Source organism: Molossus molossus, unplaced genomic scaffold (genome assembly GCF_014108415.1).
Source record: "Molossus molossus isolate mMolMol1 unplaced genomic scaffold, mMolMol1.p scaffold_m16_p_4, whole genome shotgun sequence".
NCBI lineage: Eukaryota > Metazoa > Chordata > Mammalia > Chiroptera > Molossidae > Molossus > Molossus molossus.
This window is the reverse complement of record NW_023425377.1, coordinates 96,275,633-96,294,704: the sequence shown is the minus strand read 5'-3', so window position 1 is coordinate 96,294,704 and position 19,072 is coordinate 96,275,633. Positions and strand designations below refer to the sequence as shown.

Below are 19,072 nucleotides of genomic sequence, written 5' to 3'. Positions count from 1 at the left end.
GACAAATGTAATTTGATAGCACATACAAGCAAGTCACACTGGCAAAAGGAAGAAAGGAACTAGGGAAAATACATGTGAGCTTTTCATATTTGTCTGCAGGTGGGTAGGTAGTAAGGATCCAAGGTGATGGAGAAGAACTAGTGAAATATTCAGACTTTTATAACTTTAGATATAGGGTGGTATGTACAATGAAAAGAAAGATGAAGGCGACGGAGGTTTTGATTTTGTATGATTGTGGCTAACACCTTCTACAAAGAGGGGGAATGAGGAACCAGTCTGCAGGGAAGGGTTAAAAAGCAAAGCAATTCTGACTGGCAAATGTTGAAGGCAAAGAGAAAGGAACTCACAGTCTGTGTACTGGCCATGCTCCTGAACTAGCAGAGTCCCCATCCCTATCGCACCTCAGGCTGAGCAGGAGATGCCTGGGAGGCCTGGTCCGTAGTTAGATGTAAGGACTGTGGCTCTGGAGAAAGGTAATGGCTAGAAACAAAGATCTGGGCTTCCTTACCCCGCAACTCTCCGGAGAAAGCCAGTTAAGGGAGAAGAGAAAAGAATGTAGAATAGACTCCAGGATAATCCAGAGCATTTCTTTTTTCATTGGAAAGAAAATCTGCCCTTTCTGAACTGTGAGTCCTGGGCCCTCCCTAGACATGTTTAAGAGTGTCCTGGACATGTCGTGTTGTCAGCTCTGCTTTCAGCCTTACATATTCTGGTCTGAGTATGGGGCTTGGAAGACTGAAAGCTGCGTTTCTCCAGGTATTAGCAGCTAGGATTTGCTACTGGGAGGCATCCGCCTGAGATTAAAAGGTGGGAGATGCCATTCTGTTTTGGTGATGGCTCCAGAAATTGTAGCAGCAAGGTCGCTCAGGGCAGGGGCTCCAGGGCGTAGGGCGGTACCACCTCCCTCCTCCTGCTCCCCGGGCCTTACAGCACTTGGGTGGACAATCCCCTGTGTGAAATCCTCTGCTGTTTCCAGGACCCAGAGAAGATTGGTTGTAGAGACTGACTGAAACGTACCTTAGATATCACATGGGGAAAATGTACGGCTAGAAATGATCTACCCCTTCCTTTAAAGACTGGATTGTACGGAGGATAGGAGCAACATCTTAAACCAGTGTAACCATATTCCAAGTTTCATTACACTGACCATGGAACTCCAGCTTATTCAGTTAATGCCCTTCAGAACAAACTGATTTGACTGAGTTAAAATAATGAAATGAAAGGCTCCAGAAATTCCTCTTAGGAAAGAAGCAGAGAAGGGAGCCAAGAAGCACTACAGAAAGAGAGAATCGCATCCCCGGCCACTGACCAAGCTCCAAAACAAGCTTCATGTGCCCCCGCGTGCACTGATTAGTTTAACACAGAGCTGGACAAGATTTGTCCAAAGGGGAAACAGTAAATAAACATGAAATAGTTAGTAAAAACGTCTATTATGTTTTAAAAAAAATACCCAATGTATAGAGCAATAGCAATGTGTCTAGCACTGCGCAAAGCACTTAATATATTTTATTTCATTTAATCCTCAAAATATCTTATGAGGCTGGTGCGATTATTATCTCAAATTTATCCTCAGATGAAGAAACCAAAGCTTAGAGAATTTAAGTTATTTGACCAAGTTCACACAGGTAGAGGCAGTAGAACATGAATAATTTGTAATTTTAGAGAATGTATACTTCCTACAGAAAGAAGAAATATGGAGAAAAATAAGGCCTCATGGGCTGGGTAAACTGGCCTTAAATTCCCATTAAGTCAAAACTAAAGCATGCTAACATTACAGTCTTGGGGTATAAAGAAACTGTTTTTGAGAGCTATTTAAAGCCAGAATGCCATATGCATTGCACAAAATACATAAAATCGCCTCTAACTAAAAAATGTCAGGAATCTGCTATTTTAGAATAATCTATGTTATTTCTTCTCCAGTTGGCCTGGAACCACTCTCTAAGGCAACATTTCAATGACAAAGAGCTTGTTTCTGAGTGTGGCTGGGGAAAAGCTATCATTGCAGGTGGAAGGGAAATACAGGGTTCTTTCCCTGAAGAATAAAACAGTGCTAAAATCTTCCCAGCCAGTGCTATCCATTATGTGAGGCACTGACAGGCAATATAAATGGAGTCTAGGGAGGAAAGGGGACTGGATTTAAGGTGACCTAATTTCTGTTAGAGTTTTATTGACTGAACACCGTATAGAGATTCAAAGTCATTTTCATCCTCATTCATCTGGAATGTATAACTAGACACAGATACCTCTAAAAATATTTAAGTGGGTGTGTGTTCGCATAGATGATAGAGTTTGTTATCTAACTGGGTTAGGGGGAGTTGAGTGAAGAGACAGGGACGTGGAGATTGGGTGGCACAGAGCAAGGGAGCAACAACCTGAGAAAATCAGAGGCTGTTCCAGGGGCTCCAGGAAGTCAGCACAACATTTACATAAAAAGCATTTTTTTTTTTTTTTTTTTTTAGTTTGCAAAATACATTAATGTGCTATTTAATTCTAATATTTATTTATTTATTTATTTATTTATTTATTTATTTATTACCTTTTTTAAAAATTGATGTTAGAGAAAGAGGAAAGAGGAAGGGAGAGAGAGATAGAAACATTGATGAGAGAGAACATTGACTGGCTGCCTCCTGCATGCCCCCAACTGGGGATCGGGCCCACAACCTGGGCATGTGTCCTGACCAGGAATTGAACTGGCGACCTCTTGGTGCATGGGTCGACGCTCAACCACTGAGCCACACCTGCTGGGCTAATTCTAATTTTTAATCCATGTATTAAGATTTTCTAAAAATTACAGATAATGAAAGTGAGCTTGAAAGGAGCTACATGATTTTCCCAGGGTCTCAGAGCTTTTGAGAGCTAAAGCTTGGACTCCTGACCCCAGAGCTGGTGTGTTTCGTCCTCTCAAGCCAAGTCTGTCAGCGTAAATGAAGAATCTGAGGGAAAATCATGTCAATTTATGAAATGCGAGTTTTAAAAAATGTAAACACGTCAGGATCTTTAATAAGTACTGTAAATGTTTAGAAGAATAGCAAATCATTAGAAATAGATGTTTACCTTACTACTGATAGCCCAGCACGAAAGTAATTCAGCAGTGGTTTTGCTACTCCTGCATCCATTCCAGACCAGCCACACCTGGAAATGAGAAAGTCATGTCAAAGTTGATGCTGTTGAAAATGTGTTCATCATGGTGTTAAAGGGCATGGGCTCAGGGTCAGAAAGCAGCAATCACTGGGACACATCCAGGGGCGAGAGAAAAGGAAGCAAGAAGGAAAAGGGAAAACTGCATGTAAAAAGCACTGTGGGAAATGGGGAAAGGACAGGAAAGAATGTATTGGAGGTTAGTTTGTTTTGTTATCATTAAAGTTGTTGTACTGCTTAAGTGGAAAGACGAGATAAAAATGTAAGGTGAAAGTAATACCCGCCCTTTTATTAATTTTCCCAAACCCTGCTTGAAGGTTAATCTTAATGCTGACGGAGAGCAGTGCAGGGCAGCCCACTAGAACTTTCTGTGTGTAGGGACTGTCTACAGCTGCATTGCACCACAGGGCAGCTTCTAGGCACAGATGGCTATCGAGCACTTGCCTTGTGGCTAGTGCAAACAAGAAACTGAGTGTTTAATTTTATCAAATCATGATTAATTTAAATTTATATTTTTATATTTAAAAGAATTATTTTTGTTAATCCTTACCCAAAGATATTTTTCTATTAATTTTTAGATAGAGTGGAAGGCCGGGAAGGGGTGGGGGGCAGAAACACTGATGTGAGAGAGACATATCAATTGGTTGCCTCTTCCACGACCCTGACCAGGGCCAGAGAACACACCTACAACTTAGGTACGTGTCCTTGACTGGGAATCAGACTTTGACCCTTCAGTCTGCAGGTCCGCAGGCCGATGCTCTAACTACTGAGCCAAACTGGCCAGGGCTTTTTTTTTTTATTATTATTTATTTATTTTTTCAATTATTGGGGTGATATTGATTCATAAAATTATGTAAGTTTCAAGTGTGTAGTTCTATGTTACATCATTTCTATATTGCATTGTGTTTACCACCCAAAGTCAAATCTTCTTCCATCACCATACATTTGACCCTCTTTCCCCTTTACTGCCTCCAACCTCTTCCCATTGGTAACCATCATACTGTTGTAAATTTAAATATAAATGGCCATACGTGGCTTGTGGCAACTATATTGGACAACCAAGCTCTATAACTGGGTTGGCAAATTCTTCTTTAAAGTAGCAGAGAGAAAATATTTTAGGCTTATGGGCATCTTGCAACTATTCAACTCTGTCATTGTAGTCTAAGAGCAGCCATAGACAACACTTAAATGGATCAGTTTGGTTGTGTTCCAATAATAATACTGTCTGGGAAGTTGGCCCCCGTTTTGCTGTCCCTGGCCCAGACTCTGGAGGGGAGAATATATGCTTCAGAACTAGAAGACCTGGGCTTGAATCTGGCTTATTAGCTCTGTGACCTTCAGCAAGTTACTGAACCTCATTGTGTATCAGCTCTCTTATAAGATCATGCTTGCCTCATATATTTGTGAAAATGAGCTGAGAATGATGTATACAATGTGTCCAACACATTGTCATACAGTAGAAAGGGAAGATAAACATCAGCTCCCCTTCTCTCTCCCCGCTTTTTTAACCTCAAGATAATTCTTTACTATATCTTGTACAAATATCTAGATCACTTCTTTGGCACTTAGGGCAAATAATAATTAAAGGCAGCATATTTTATGCATACATCTTAACTGTAATCTCTAAAAAAATAGGAACCATGTTACTCCTCTCAGTTAGACCAAGTCCCTAGCTCGAACCTTATGTAGAGTATAAGCTCAGAGAATCTTACTTGAAACAGTTATCTTTGTGTTACCTTGAGCTTGCCCAACCAGTTAAGCCTTAACTGTTAAGGCATTAAATGATCCTCAGATTAAGAGTCCAAGGCCTAAACCAATGGTTTTCATAATCAGGACAACAGCAATGTTCCCTGTAGATGTAACATACAGAAAAAAGGTATTGTTTTCAATGCAGAAAATACATTTATAAATTAATTTTTATTTTAACTTCAATGGAAATTTATGGGATTGGGACAGATTTAATAAATCATAATTCCTCATTGTTTAATTAAAATAACCACATTTTTTACTTTAAGCTCAGGATCATAATTGCTAAAAGAACTTGACTTAGAGCAAAATCATACAAAAAAATGAAAAATGTTGAATAGCTCCTTGCCTAACTGTACCGATAGTCTTCAACCTTAAGGTAGATCTCTGTTCTCTGACTTTTGCAGTAACCATCAATGATTAAATTAGCAGCGATCATCCTCTTAAACTTGAACCAGAGCCAACAACTGGTAGAAGTCTTCGGCCCACTATGACCCCAGATTTTGCTCTCCCATCCTCACTGACTTGTGTTCTATATTCCTGCATTCATTACTTCGTCCCTCAGAGCCTGGCTTCAGTCCAGCAACCTTTTCTCGAAAGCTTTCCTCTTTGGACTTCTAGGATACCCTCTTTTCTGGATTCCCTCCTGTTCCTCTCTTTAGCTCTTTCTTCCAAGATTTAAGTACTTACTGAATAATTTCTCTAAAACACATTCCACCTCTTTCTATATTCTATTTTGGGTACTTGGCTAATTTCATGATTTCAGCTGTCAACTAGAGGGACACTCCCAGCTATATAGGTCTGGCCTGAACCTTCTCCATAGTTTTAGGCTTTAAACTGTCAGTAAAAGATTTCCAACCAGACTTCCCACACTGTGGAAACATTAGGGACTTCAAACTCAAATGGTCCCAAGCTGAACTCATCATTTTCCCTTTCAAACATGTTTTCCCCCCTATTTTCCTCACCCATGTCGTTGATACCACCACCCTCCTGATCACCTACAATAAAGTCCCTTCATTGTCATAGGCTCTTTTGTTTTGTCTACTACCCATATCAAATCAGTTACTATGACCTATAACATCCACATCTGCAACATATCTAAAATTAGACCCTTCCCTGTTGACTCCTGGTAGAACCTGCTGGGTGAATATAAATACTGTGGGTAGTTATCAAGATATGCAGAATGAATGGGTGCTTTCTCTGTTCCCCTATCCCAGTTAGATATGATAAACACATAATAACACTAAGATGTAAGAGGGATAACAATTTAAATTCTAGTGGAAATATAAAAGTTAACTTTTTTGTCTTCCAATTCATGAACTTCATTAAATAATTTATTCTGCAGATATTCAAATTAAGTGAGTACCCAATAAACTTCTAACATTTTATTTATTTATTTATTTTTATCCTCACCTGAGGACATTTTTCCATTCTTTATTCAGACAGAGTGGAAGGGAGAGAGAGAGAGAGAGGGAGAGGGAGAGAGAGAAATATCGACGTGAAAGGGACACATCGAGTGGCTGTCACCCACATGAGCCAACCAGGGCCGGGGACAAACTGCAACCGAAGTACATGCCCTTAGCAGGAACTGAACCCGGGTATCTCTGGACCGCAGGCCAACGCTCTAACCGCTGAGCCAAACTGGCCAGGGCTAACATTTTAAAATGTATTCTCTTTTAATCAAATTACCTCTAAAGATCCTTAAAACTTCCTTTGCTAAAGGGAAGAAAGCTCTCCAGGGATGTACTTATACATTCTTGATTGGCCAAGCAAAGGCATAAATTCTACTTATATAATTTCAGGTATTGATAAGGCAACAGAGGGAAGCTTTATTATTATTTTTCTGCCAGTGCTTTTGAAATGATAATGTATCTGTGCTTACCCACTTTAAAAGACAACTCTTAAAAATGATATTAGTAGAGACTACTATTTAATAAATATTTTCTGATAAATATGCTAGAGAAAGGCCAGAACTCTTAAACTCATATGTGAGTTATGCTTAAACAGATAGAGAACAATTGTAATATTTTTGCTATACTTTCTATCAGGGACTAAGAAATAAATCATTAAGAGGAGTAAGAAAGTGCATCAAAAATATTTCTGGAGCCCTGGCCGGTTTGACTCAGCGGTTAGAGCGTCGGCCCACGGTCCAGAGAGACCCGGGTTCGGTTCCTGCTAAGGGCATGTACCTTGGTTGCAGTTGGTCCCCGGCCCCGGTTGGGGTCATGTGGGTAGCAACCACTCGATGTGTCTCTCTCACATCGATGTTTCTCTCTCTTCCTCCCTTTCTCCCTCTTGCTCTATCTGAAGATGAATGCAAAAGTGTCCTCAGGTGAGGATTAAAAATAAAAGAAAGAAAAAAAATATTTATGGAACATCTGAATGAAAGAAACTAAATGATCAATCTCTAGTATTTATGTTTAACGATTATTCAGAATTATTGTTTGTGCTATTTCCTTCTATTATGAACCACAGTTATTTTGAGCATAGTACAAATTGATTAAAGTATTAAATGATAAATTATATCATACTTTATCTGTTGCCCAAAAGCAGCCCTGAACCATCACAAAAGGCCAGAATTTAGGGCAGTGTAATATCAGCTTGGCCACCAAAGCAACCAACCATATGGCAGCGCAAAGTACCCACTGGAGAAACATTCCTGGAAATAAAAGAAATTGTTAGTCATTCAAACTGATTTGAGTAAATTAATGCTTAGGAATATCAGTGAGATATTATTATAGGAATGGTCACAATTTACTGAATGCGTATATGCCAGGAACTTTGCACATTTAATAAGATTCTTCCAATTACTGTCCATCATAGTTAACCCTAGTTCAAAGACAGAGAAATTGAATCTGAGATGAAGCAACTTGTCCAAACAGCTAGCAGTTTGTAGAAACTGGAATTTAAACCTAGATTGTTTGACTCTAAAGCTTACTAAGCAGTGTATTTCTGCTTATCATCTTTCCCCACCTATTAGACAAATCAAAGATTTTCTACCAAAGAATACTGACAAGACTGAGTCTCTACATGTTTATTCAGATGCCGTACCTAGTGCTGTCCCTCACCAAAAACACAGTATTAAGAACTTCAGCCCTGGCCGGTTTGGCTCAGCGGTTAGAGCGTCGGCCTGCGGTCCTGAGAGACCCGGGTTCGGTTCCCGCTAAGGGCATGTACCTCGGTTGCAGTTTGTCCCTGGCCCTGGTCAGTTGTGCGGGTGGCAGCCACTCGATGTGTTCCTTTCACATCGATGTTTCTCTCTCTCTCTCTGTTCCTCTCTCTCCCTCCCACTCTACCTGAACAAAAAATGGAAAAATGTCCTCGGGTGAGGGAAAAAAAAAAAGAACTTCAGAATAGCGCAACATGATTTACACCTTTGGGGAGCATTTATGTCACCTCTATGACAAAAATAAAGTCATTTATGGTCACATGTAGACCTCATACAGTTAGAGGTGAATGCCTGTGATGAACCAGATATCACAAAGCTGAGAATTAGCCTTCTGGGTCAGGGCTTCTCTCCTTCCTATGCTGTGGGCTGCCATTTGCCAGTTATCTGAACATCACACGGTGATGTGAAATATATCTGTACCTTTCTGAGATTTCTGTACCATCAAGAGTTTAGTGATTAAAGGATATAGAAAAAGTCAACATTGGAAGAAATACTAAAGTGATAACTCAATGTAGCACTTCTGACTCTAACTTTGGAAGATTTTTGCATATTTCTGTGGAGGAAAGAAAAACAATGACTGTTAACATCTAAGACCAAAAAAAAAAAAAAAAAAGTAGGATCATAAAAATGAAAGGGAACATCATTTTACCAGTTCTTCATTTTATAATTGAGAAACTGAGAACAAAAGAGAAACTTGCTCAGGATCACAGTTGTGGAACACCTAAAAGCCAGGTCCTCTACCCCTGGGAATGCTTTCTGTTCCTCTTTTAGTACTGTCCATTCCTGTCTTAACTCCAGAGGACAAGAAAGACTCTAGAGAAAAAAGATTTGTAATTTTATGGTCTAAGTTATAGCAAGACATAAGAAACTGGGGAATAACGCATCTGCTTCCCAATAGGTATTCACCATAACATCTCCAATTCCTTCTCCTGGTTATAATATAAAAGGCAGGTAGGTAGCCTGGCCAGTGTGGCTCAGTGGTTGAGCATCGACCCATGCACCAAAAGGTCGCTGGTTCAATTTCTGGTCAGGGCACATGGCCAGGTTGTGGGCCTGATCCCCAGTGGGGGGCGTGCAGGAGGCGGCCAATCAATGTTCATTCTCATCGATGTTTCTATCTCTTTGTCCCTTTCCCTTCCTCTCTCTCTAAAATAAACAAAGATAAAAATATTAAGAATATCTTTAAAAAAAGGGGGGGGGCAGGTAGGTAAAAACAACTGTTGCCTCTTCCCTAACATTTACTTTACAGTCAGTTCTACTTGAACGTGTTGTTATAGTCCTAAAAACCACTGTGCTATGCAAAATCATGCAATAAAAACCACAGAACTAATGGGAAAATTGGGGCTAGGGTACCAAACACACACTTCATCAACAACATGTTAGAAAAGAAGATAGGAACCTAATAAAAGTGATAGTACAGTTTTATACTGGTTCAATGGTTAAGAAATTCACAAATGCTACAATAAATATGGCTCTTTAATGTGCAAAGGACCTGAAGTTTGCTTGTGGAAGTGGGCATCTGAAGTGTTGCAGTTTGTGTTAGTGTGAAGTTGGTGGGTTGGGGGTTCTAACCCCAGATGAGGATGGCTGGTGGATTTTTTGTATTTCTATGCATCTTTGTTCATCTGGATACAGTTTTCTGTGTTCACCCAGTGTTTTGTCAGAGTCAAAATTGCACATAAGCAAACACAAAACTCATGTTATGCTCAAATTGTTTTCTATTCTCTCAATTGTTTTGAAAACACAGATTTTCAAAGCAAGTGTTACTAGTAGAGTGGACTAACGTCCTTCTTCTGTAAACACAGCAGATGCATCATGAAAGCTTTCCTAACAGCATCCATGCATCCTAGCTTTACCATGAAACACAATCTTAAGGTTGTTCTATACTGACTGTCAGGTGAGCTGGCTTGGCATTATCAAATGATTTATCTTAAGCTCTATTAATTTGGCGCCAGAGTCAACAAAATTTACTTTTGTAGCCATCATTTCTAAAAGACCCAAATACAGAATTTTGTATTTACAAATAAGTTAAGGTTAACAGTGAAGAAAAAATAATTACCATCACCAGTTTCACATTTTGTAAGTGGTCCATAGTTGGAGCCAAACAAAATGATGGCTAGGGAAGCGGAGAGGAACCCAAGGGTTAGATCTGTTTCATTGTTGCTCTTGGTATCAGTTCTGCCCAAGAGGGAGCTGGTTCACTTTAGACTTGATGCAATTTTCAGGAGCTTCTGAAAGAAAAGATATAAACAAGAAACAATGAAGAAGTTGTGGATCTGTGAACAAATTGTGATCAGTGCATACTATTTATTGAGTTTTATAAAAAGTATGCTAAGCCCTGGCCGGTTTGGCTCAGCGGTTAGAGTGTCCGCCTGCGGTCCGTAGAGACCCGGGTTCGGTTCCCACTAAGGGCATGTACCTTGGTTGCAGTTTGTCCCTGGCCCTGGTTGGTCATGCGGGTGGCAGCCACTCGATGTGTCCCTTTCACATCGATGTTTCCCTCTCTTTCTCTTCCTCTCTCTCCCTCCCACTCTGTCTGTACAAAGGATGGAAAAATGTCCTAGGGTGAGGATAAAAAAAAAAAATTAAAAAAAAAAGTATGCTAAGATTCCTTCTTCCAGACAAAAAGTTAGGACATTATGAAATTAGGTATTATGTTCATACTCCATGTTCATTTATTCATTTTTTTAATAAAAATACTTTTTGATCTCAATCTATAATTAAAAAAAACAATGTCTTCAGAGCTGGAAAGCCTTACTTCTTCTAAGATCTAGATACAGTTTTATTATATTATAAAAATTGTTCTGTATAGGTAGACAGGTATATAATAAAAAAATTGTAGACTAGGACTCTGTTGACTTCAACTGGTTGTTGCGATCATCAAATGAGAGAGCAGGTGTGAAGACTTTCAGAACTATTAGTGCCTTAGCAAGCAGACGCTTGTCACATTTCTGACATGGGCTTCCCAGCACATTCAGGCTGAATTACTCCTGCTGCTCAGGAGTCCCTGCAGATAAATGCACTTTTCTCCATCAGTAGTACCCCCACAGTGTGCATTCATTTAAATAGTTCATAAAACCCTATATCTTTATAAGTTTTTTTTTCTCTTTATCCTCACCTGAGGACATTTGTACATTCATCTTGAGATAGAGTGGGAGGGAGAGAAGGAGGAAGAGAGAAAGAGAGAGAGAAACATCAACGTGAGAGAGACACATCGACTGGTTGCCACCCACACAACCCCAACCGGGGCCAGGGACAAACTGCAACTGAGGTATGTGCCCTTAGAGGGAACCGAACCGGGTCTCTCTGGTCTGCGGGCTGACACTAATTGCTGAGCCAAACCAGCCAGGGCTCTTTATGAGTTTTTTAAAAAACTGAACGGATAGAAGAATCTCCTAAATGTCTTTAAGATTTAGATTCTTGAAGAATCTCTTCAGGACTTATCCGCCAGTATAAGTTCAGCAGTGGTGGTTTGCACAATACTGTCAGCCAGCCCAGAATAATGCAAAGCAGCTAGTCAGCTCTCTGCATAATCTGGTAGCCCCTAGCCACATATGGATAACTAAATTTAATTTAAATTAATTAAAATTAAGTTTAAAAAAATTCCATTCCTCAGCCATGCTAACCACATTTCATGTGCTCAGTAGCCACATATGACCTGTAGCTACTATACAGGACAGTGCCCAAGTGGAACATTCCCCTCACTGCAGAAAGTCTATTGGACAACATTGCAAAGCTTATTAGAAAGTTCCGGCTCTGGTTGGGTTGGCTCAGCGGTTAGAGTGTTGGCCCGCGGACCAGAGAGACCCAGGTTTGGTTCCTGCTAAGGGCACGGACCTCAGCTGCAGTTTGTCTCCGGCCCCGATTGGGGTTGTGTGGGTGGCAACCAGTCAATGTGTCTCTCTCATATCCATGTTTCTGTCTCTCTCTTCCTCCCTGTCTTCCTACCCACTTTATCTGAAGATTAAAGCAAAAATGTCCTTGGGTGAGGATTTAAAAAAAAGTTCTGGTTCCTGCCCGGCCAGTGTGACTCAGTGGTTGAGTGTCAACCCATGCACCAAGAGGTCACCAGTTTGATTCCCAGTCAGGGCACATGCCCAGGTTGTGGGTCAGGCCCCCAGTGGGGGTGTGTGCAGGAGGCGGCCAATCAATGTTCTCTCTCATCAATGTTTCTTTCTTTCTTTTTTTTATCCTCACCCGAGGACATTTTTCCATTTTTTGTTCAGATAGAGTGGGAGGGAGAGAGAGAGAGAGAAACATCGACGTGAAAGGGACACATCGAGTGGCTGCCTCCCGCATGACCCAACCAGGGCTGGGGACAAACTGCAACCAAGGTATGTGCCCTTAGTGGGAACCGAACCCGGGTCTCTCTGGACCACAGGCCAGCACTCTAACCGCTGAGCCAAACCAGCCAGGGCTCTCATTGATGTTTCTATCTCTCTCTCCCTCTCACGTCCTCTCTCTCTAAAATCAATAATGAAAGAAGAAAAAAAAAAAGTTCTGGTTCCTCTTTGAAGAAAAGACCCCCAAACCACAAATAGACAAGAATCAGGCATTTGTCATAAGGTAACATTTGGAAAAGGCTACTAAACATGATTCACCTTTTTAGTTGTACAAGCTACATGAGGGAAAAAAAACAACAACACAAAAAAATCATTTTATCACAGGAAGAAACCAGAGTCTTCCCACAATACTGTCTTGAAATTATGTTTTGTACATTGAACTTTCGGTTCACTTCACCATGTAAGCTGTGATAACCCAGTCTTTTTTCTCCCCTTCCAAATTTAATACTAGTGATAAGTTCTTGTGGATATGTATTGAACAAAGTATATCCGAATCAGTTTTCCTTGTTATTTTACAACGATGAACATTTACTTTAAAGGCGTTTCGTTTATCCCGGTGTTGTTCCTTACGAGTTCTTACAGGGAATATTAAATATACAACTACCTACAAGTTCACGTTCTTTGGCACTATTATGGATAATTTAACTGAAGGCAAGGACAGCTTCCAAACTGCTGAATTAAGTTTAGTAAGAAACATATGTATTTGAAATTGTGTGTGCTTTCTTAAACAAACAAAACACTGCTGGTAAGACAGCATCCTCCATGGGGATGAAGCTGAGGAAGAAATACCAAGGCATATTTAAACACTGACCTAGTAAAACTATTTCAATAAAAAAATAATAGTTTTAAAGTTAGGCAAAAAGAAATTTTTAGCCCTGCAATGGCTTATGTGGGCTACTGCTCAAGGTTCAAGCAGGTAGGTGAAATTTTGCTAAAATAAGACAATGGCAATAGGTCCCAGGAGTAGGAGGTGCCTGGAAAGAATATCATGGGACTGAAAAGACACATGATTAGGTGTTTGCTAAGAATCCCCCCCCCCCATTTTAACTAAAATTAGCAAAGTGCAACAAAACCTTTATAAGCACATTGATAGGCGAATGTCAGACCTTCAAAAGTGGCAAATCGTTTTAGTGAAAAGATGGCTCTATTAAGGAATATTGACAGTCCTAAAACAGATTTCACCCCACTGAAAGAATAATTGAAATGCTGGAGTGCAAGAACTGCATTTTGACTGCTCAGTGAACATTAATCAATGTTACTTCACTTAAAGTTGTTTCCTGCAGACAAATGAAGTTTATTGCGTACAGCCTTGGTCCATTTCAGAAAGCATGTGATGTAATTTTAGTGTGGGTTGGCAATACTCTCTTTGAAGACAAGTCTACCTCTTTCTAAATCAATGAAATTTTTGGGGGAAATAAAAGATGTCACTTTATCTAGTGCATCACTCTTAATTCTTTTTAGTGCAAATCTGTTAACAAATTTCAAATTACTTTTCAATAAACTTTAAATTAATTTAATATACTTTAGATTAAAGTAGTTTTAGTGTTTACTTTTAAATGTCCACTGATAGTTTAGTAAACTATATTTATTCATTTTTGTTCTAGTACCTTTGTGTCATTTTATTAGTACATACTTTTCCTCTCAATTTCTCCTAGTCATTTAAACGTCTATGCAGACCTTTATTATTTGTTGTTGTTGGTATTGGCTGTGTTCTGTTCATTACTGCTTGTTCCACTTCAACAAACATTTCAGTTTTAGTTTCATGTTAATTTGCTCAAATCTCCTGGCAACCCCTGCCAGTGTCTTGGCTAAAATGAGCAGCACTTGAACGTACTTATTCTAAGCTTTGCTTTTTCTTTTTAATCATGAGCACATTTGGAAATATCATGAGTGAAAGGGTTAGTCATATTTTAAAGGATAAAGGTAAAAGCTTACAAAAGGCAGAAACTGTGGAAATTGTGTTGCTTGCATAACCTTTGCTCAGCCTTCTGTTGAGTACAGTTAAGGATTATCTGGATTATCCACAAGGCAATGGATAACCCAGCAGATGCCAGATCAGTCCTACTGCAAAGTGGACAGTGGGCCAGACCAAGTACATCAGCAGGAAGTGCCGGAAGCTAGGAGTATATAACCTACGCCCCAACTGTTATTCCAGGCTGAACACTTTTCAGCTCAGCCCGCCTGCACACAGGAGCATGCAATGAAGCCGTTTTGCTCTACATTGGCCTTGCGTTGCGGATGTGATCTCCCGCTGGCTCAGACCTTTTAATGAGACTCCCTTGCAAAGTTACTTGGGTTTCCTTTGAGTTGCTGAACTCACTGTGCTCAGGGCCAGCGGCTGAGACTCCCACCTTCTCAGCACCCTTGTGACCCACCTCCACAGGCTTCAGGTGTGGAGCCTGCTCGGGTCTCATTCCTTCTGCTGCCCAGGCACCTAGCCAGCCTCACTTCCTTCTGGACAGTTACCTATGCACCGGGTGGGGGAGGGCGAAGGAGGGGAAGAGAGGAGGGCTCTAGCACTCAAGACCCTAGGGCCTGTTCCCTGGGCTCTTCCTGGTGGCCTGGCCAGCCTTCACTTCCTGGGGACAATGACATGTCCACTGGCTGTAGGAGGAAGGAGGGCTCTATCAGAGAAGATCCAAAGACCTTGCCTGAGAGCAGCAGGTTGGGGAACACCTTCCTTCAGCTTCTGTGCAGGAGCGCGTGGTCATGCGACTTGGGTGACAAGGAGTCCTCAAGCTCTTTGTCAATCTCTCAGCAAGTTGGAAAGAAAGGGAACTCTGGGCTTGTCACTCTCTCTAAACATCACAGAACTAGGTGTTATTTATACTATTTATGAATAAAACCAAAGGCCGAGGGATTTCACACAGTTGTGAAAGACAATCTAAAGCTGAACTTTTTTTCCGCTGAGTATCAAGAAATTCATCTGAACCATGAATGTAACTGATGTCTCTTGGGACATGACAAGATTTCACTTGCAATCACCAATCCTTTATAAATGCACCAGAGCATTTTTCTGTATATTTATCTGATATGTACTGAGTGCCACAGAACATATGTTCTAGGCTTCTCAAGCTTGGCTGCACATTGCAATTGCTGGGGGAGGGTTTTTGTTTTACTTATTTATTTCCAAAAGATTGATACCCGGACCCCATACCAGACCAACTGAAATTGAATCTTTAAGAGTGTGGCTCAAGAATAATTTTCTTTCAAACCCTCCTCCATGAGAATCACATTCTAGACTAAGAGTTGTCAAATGATATTGATAGTAAGAATCAGTATATTGAGGAGTAACGGATTAAAATGCAGGGTCCCGACATCCTGGTTTGGACTTTAAGAAACATTCCTCTGAGTTTCTCACTATCTGATATGCAGCCACGTAAGTGAGAATAAAAAATGCAGTAGTTCACTGGGCCTGGACATTTTACATGTGCAGATTATAGGACGCTTCGGCCATCTCACAGACTCCTGTTGAACAGCACTGTTTTAAATGGTCTCTGTGAGAGCGGCAGTGACCCACACAGGGTCCTTCCCTTCCTGTAGGTTTCAGATTAGCAAGGGACACAGATATAAGCAAATAACTTCAGAAAGGGGAAGTGCTGGGTTCTGTCCTAGTCCAGGAGTTCAAAGAAGGTCTCTTTGAGGAAGTGACATTTAACTGAGACGATTCAGTGGTTAGTAATGCTTGTGGAGTTGCCAGAAAGAGGAAACATAAGGGTAGTCAAAGATGAGGTGTCCTGGGAGGAAGTCCTGCTGTGAACATTATTTACAGTTATAAACAACAGTGTATGACAAGTAGATAAAAAGGTTCAGTACCATGTCCTTTAGAGAATTAAAGAAACTGAGGCTTTTCATTTAAAAGAAGGGATTAATTAAGCAGTTCAGAAAAACTCTAAAGTTCCCCTTTCCACACATACATGCTCACAGATACACACATATACAAAATCTCTGCCAAAAAATATAGGGTCTAAATACAATCGTTTCACTTTGTGATTATAAAAGACCTCAGTAGTCATGTGGGGTGTTCTCATTTCAGATTGACATTAAGAAACGGAGATTCCTGCCCTGGCCAATTTTGCTTAGCAGTTAGAGCATCGGCCCGAGAATGAAAGGGTTGTGAATTCGATTCTGGTCAAGGGCACGCACCTGGATTGCAGGTTCGATCCCTGACCCCAGTCGGGGTAGTGTGTGAGGCAACCAATTGATGTGACTCTCTCACATCAATGTTTCCTTCTCTCTCTCTTTCCCTCCCTCCCTTCCGCTCTCTCTAAAAAATCAATGGAAAAATATCATCGGGTGAGGATTAACCAAAAAAATAATAACGAAGAAACTGAGATTCCCGTTGTTGTGAATTCCCTAAAATCTAAAAGTGAGGTGGGGGCTAAGTCTGGCTTGAGGATATTTATAACAGAATATTCCAGTCCAGTACTTTTCACATCATGCCACTTAAACTGCTACTTTCTTTCAGACTGTTTCAGGTGCATTAATGCCTAACCATGGAAGTCTGGTCGGAAGACTCTGAGCAGGCACTAGAAGATCAAGGTGAGTTTCACCTCAGTTTCCCTGTATATAAAATGTCAACAATAAAATCTGTGCACCCTTGGATGTAATCAAAAGATATGACATACATAAAATATTATCAGGACCTCTGGTTTCTGTGCTAACGTTTGAAAATCTTGAAAGTTGTTACTTCTGTCATCACAATAAGAAAAAAAGCTAGACAGACTGAAAACCAACAATTCCCATTACATCTAGCAGAGAACTGAGATCCCAGGACGGAGCCCTGCCCTGGACACTGAAGGGAAAGGCAGAGAATCCCAGCTTACCAGGAGCAGCAGCCACTGCAGCCGGTCACTGCAGCCGGTCACGGGTGGAGGGCACTGACACGGTGACTGGTGAATGGCTGGACACTGACTGGGGACTAAATGTAGCACTGAAAACCTGGGCAAGCAGGACCTAGTCTCAGGGAGCATCCACACTCGAATGGATCTCACTGTCAGGAGCCACCTGAGGTTCTCACAGTGAAGATCAGAGAAAACCCCCTCTTGTTTCTGGCAAGGGGAGGGAAAGAGCAATCACTTTGAAATGCATCCAGTGCCTTTCGGTGGGTCCTCTCAAACAAAGGAGAGCCCCCAAGGGAGACTTCTCCAGGAAAGCGGTGTCTGACCTAGAGCAAGAACAGTCAGACAACCTGGGCTCCTCTCGCCTTTCTGTCTGGCACAGTTAAGAAACTCTTCTGAAGGTCACAGCCCACTAATTGTAGCGCACTAAAAACGAAGATTTAATCATAAAATTCCCCAATACTTTATGACCATAGTAAAGGTGTTTCAGCATAATGACACTGGGTTACCACGGAGAGATCTGCAAGATACACGGTTTAAGGGGTTTCTAAGGAAAGGACATGAAAGGAAACTGAAGCCTGCGATGCTGACAGCTAGAGTAAACATTAAACCCAGCCAAGCTTTTTGCCAGTTATACATAAAACCTCACACTAGAGGCCTATTTATCTGAGTTTCCATTATCTAATACATTATATCTGGCTTTCAACGACAAAAAAAATTACAAGGTGTCATAAAAGGCAACCCAAAAATGCAGTCTGAAGAGATAAAGGAAGCATCAGAATCAGACTCTGATATGGTAGAGACTTTGGAATTATTAAACTGGGAATTTAAAATTTCCATAATTAACATGCGAAGAGCTCTATTGGAAAAAATTGGACAGCATGTAAGAACAGATGTGAAATATTAGCAGAGAGATGGAAAATCGAAGAATCCAAAGAAAATGCTAGAACACAAAAAGCACTGCACCAGAAATGAAGAAAGCCTTTCACAGCTGAGAAACGATCAGTGAGCTTGAAGATATGTCAACAACAACTTTCTAAATTTCACTGTAAAGAAAAAACAGAATGAAAATAAAAGAAATGGAATATTCAAGAATTATGTTAAAAGTATAACATATAGATAATAGGAATATCAGGGCAAAAAAAAAAAAACAACAAAAAGAAAAAGGAGGGGAAGAAATATTTGAAGTAATAATGGCTGAAAATTTTAGAAAATTAATGGCATACCAAACCACAGTTATAGGAAGCTCAGAGAACACCAAACAAGATAAAAAAAAAATCAAACAGAAAAAATATTACAATAAGCCGGAAGAAAACAGACTCCCTACCTATCGAATAGCAGAAAGAAGAAGTACTTCTTGTTAGGAATCATGCAAGCAAGAGAGAATGGAGAGAAATATTTAGAGTGTTGAAAGAAAATCCACCAAGTTAAAATTCTGCACCCAGTGTAATTATCATTAAAAAAATTTTTTTTCTTTATTGATTTTTAGAGAAAGAGGAAGGGAGAGGGAGAGAGAGATAGAAACATCAATGAGAGAGAACATTGATTGGCTGCCTCCTGCATGCCCCCCACTGGAGATTTGGCCCACAACCTGGGCATGTGCGCTGACCGGGAATCGAACCAGTGACCTCTTGGTGTATGGGTCAACACTCAACTGCTGAGCCACACCAGCCGGATGTAATTATTATTTTATAGTGAAAAGGAAATAAAGACTTCTCAGGCAAATGAAACTGAGAACATTGTTCACCAGTAGACCTACCTTGGAAGAAATGTTTAAATAAGTTCTTCACAGAAAAGGAAAAGTATAGGTTAGAAACATGATGTATATGAAGAAA

General features: G+C 40.5%; 1 protein-coding gene across 1 annotated transcript in view; it reads right to left on the bottom strand.

The window, feature by feature from the left end:
* The window catches only part of TMEM144 (transmembrane protein 144), a 42,204-nt gene extending 31,482 nt beyond the window's left edge, over window positions 1-10,722 (bottom strand). The window contains 6 exon segments of the mRNA XM_036282272.1: window positions 3,055-3,132; window positions 4,875-4,909; window positions 4,912-4,994; window positions 7,427-7,543; window positions 10,113-10,231; window positions 10,718-10,722. Of these exon segments, the coding sequence (XP_036138165.1) occupies window positions 3,055-3,132; window positions 4,875-4,909; window positions 4,912-4,994; window positions 7,427-7,543; window positions 10,113-10,231; window positions 10,718-10,722 (437 nt within the window).
* Window positions 10,723-19,072: the final 8,350 nt, after the last annotated feature.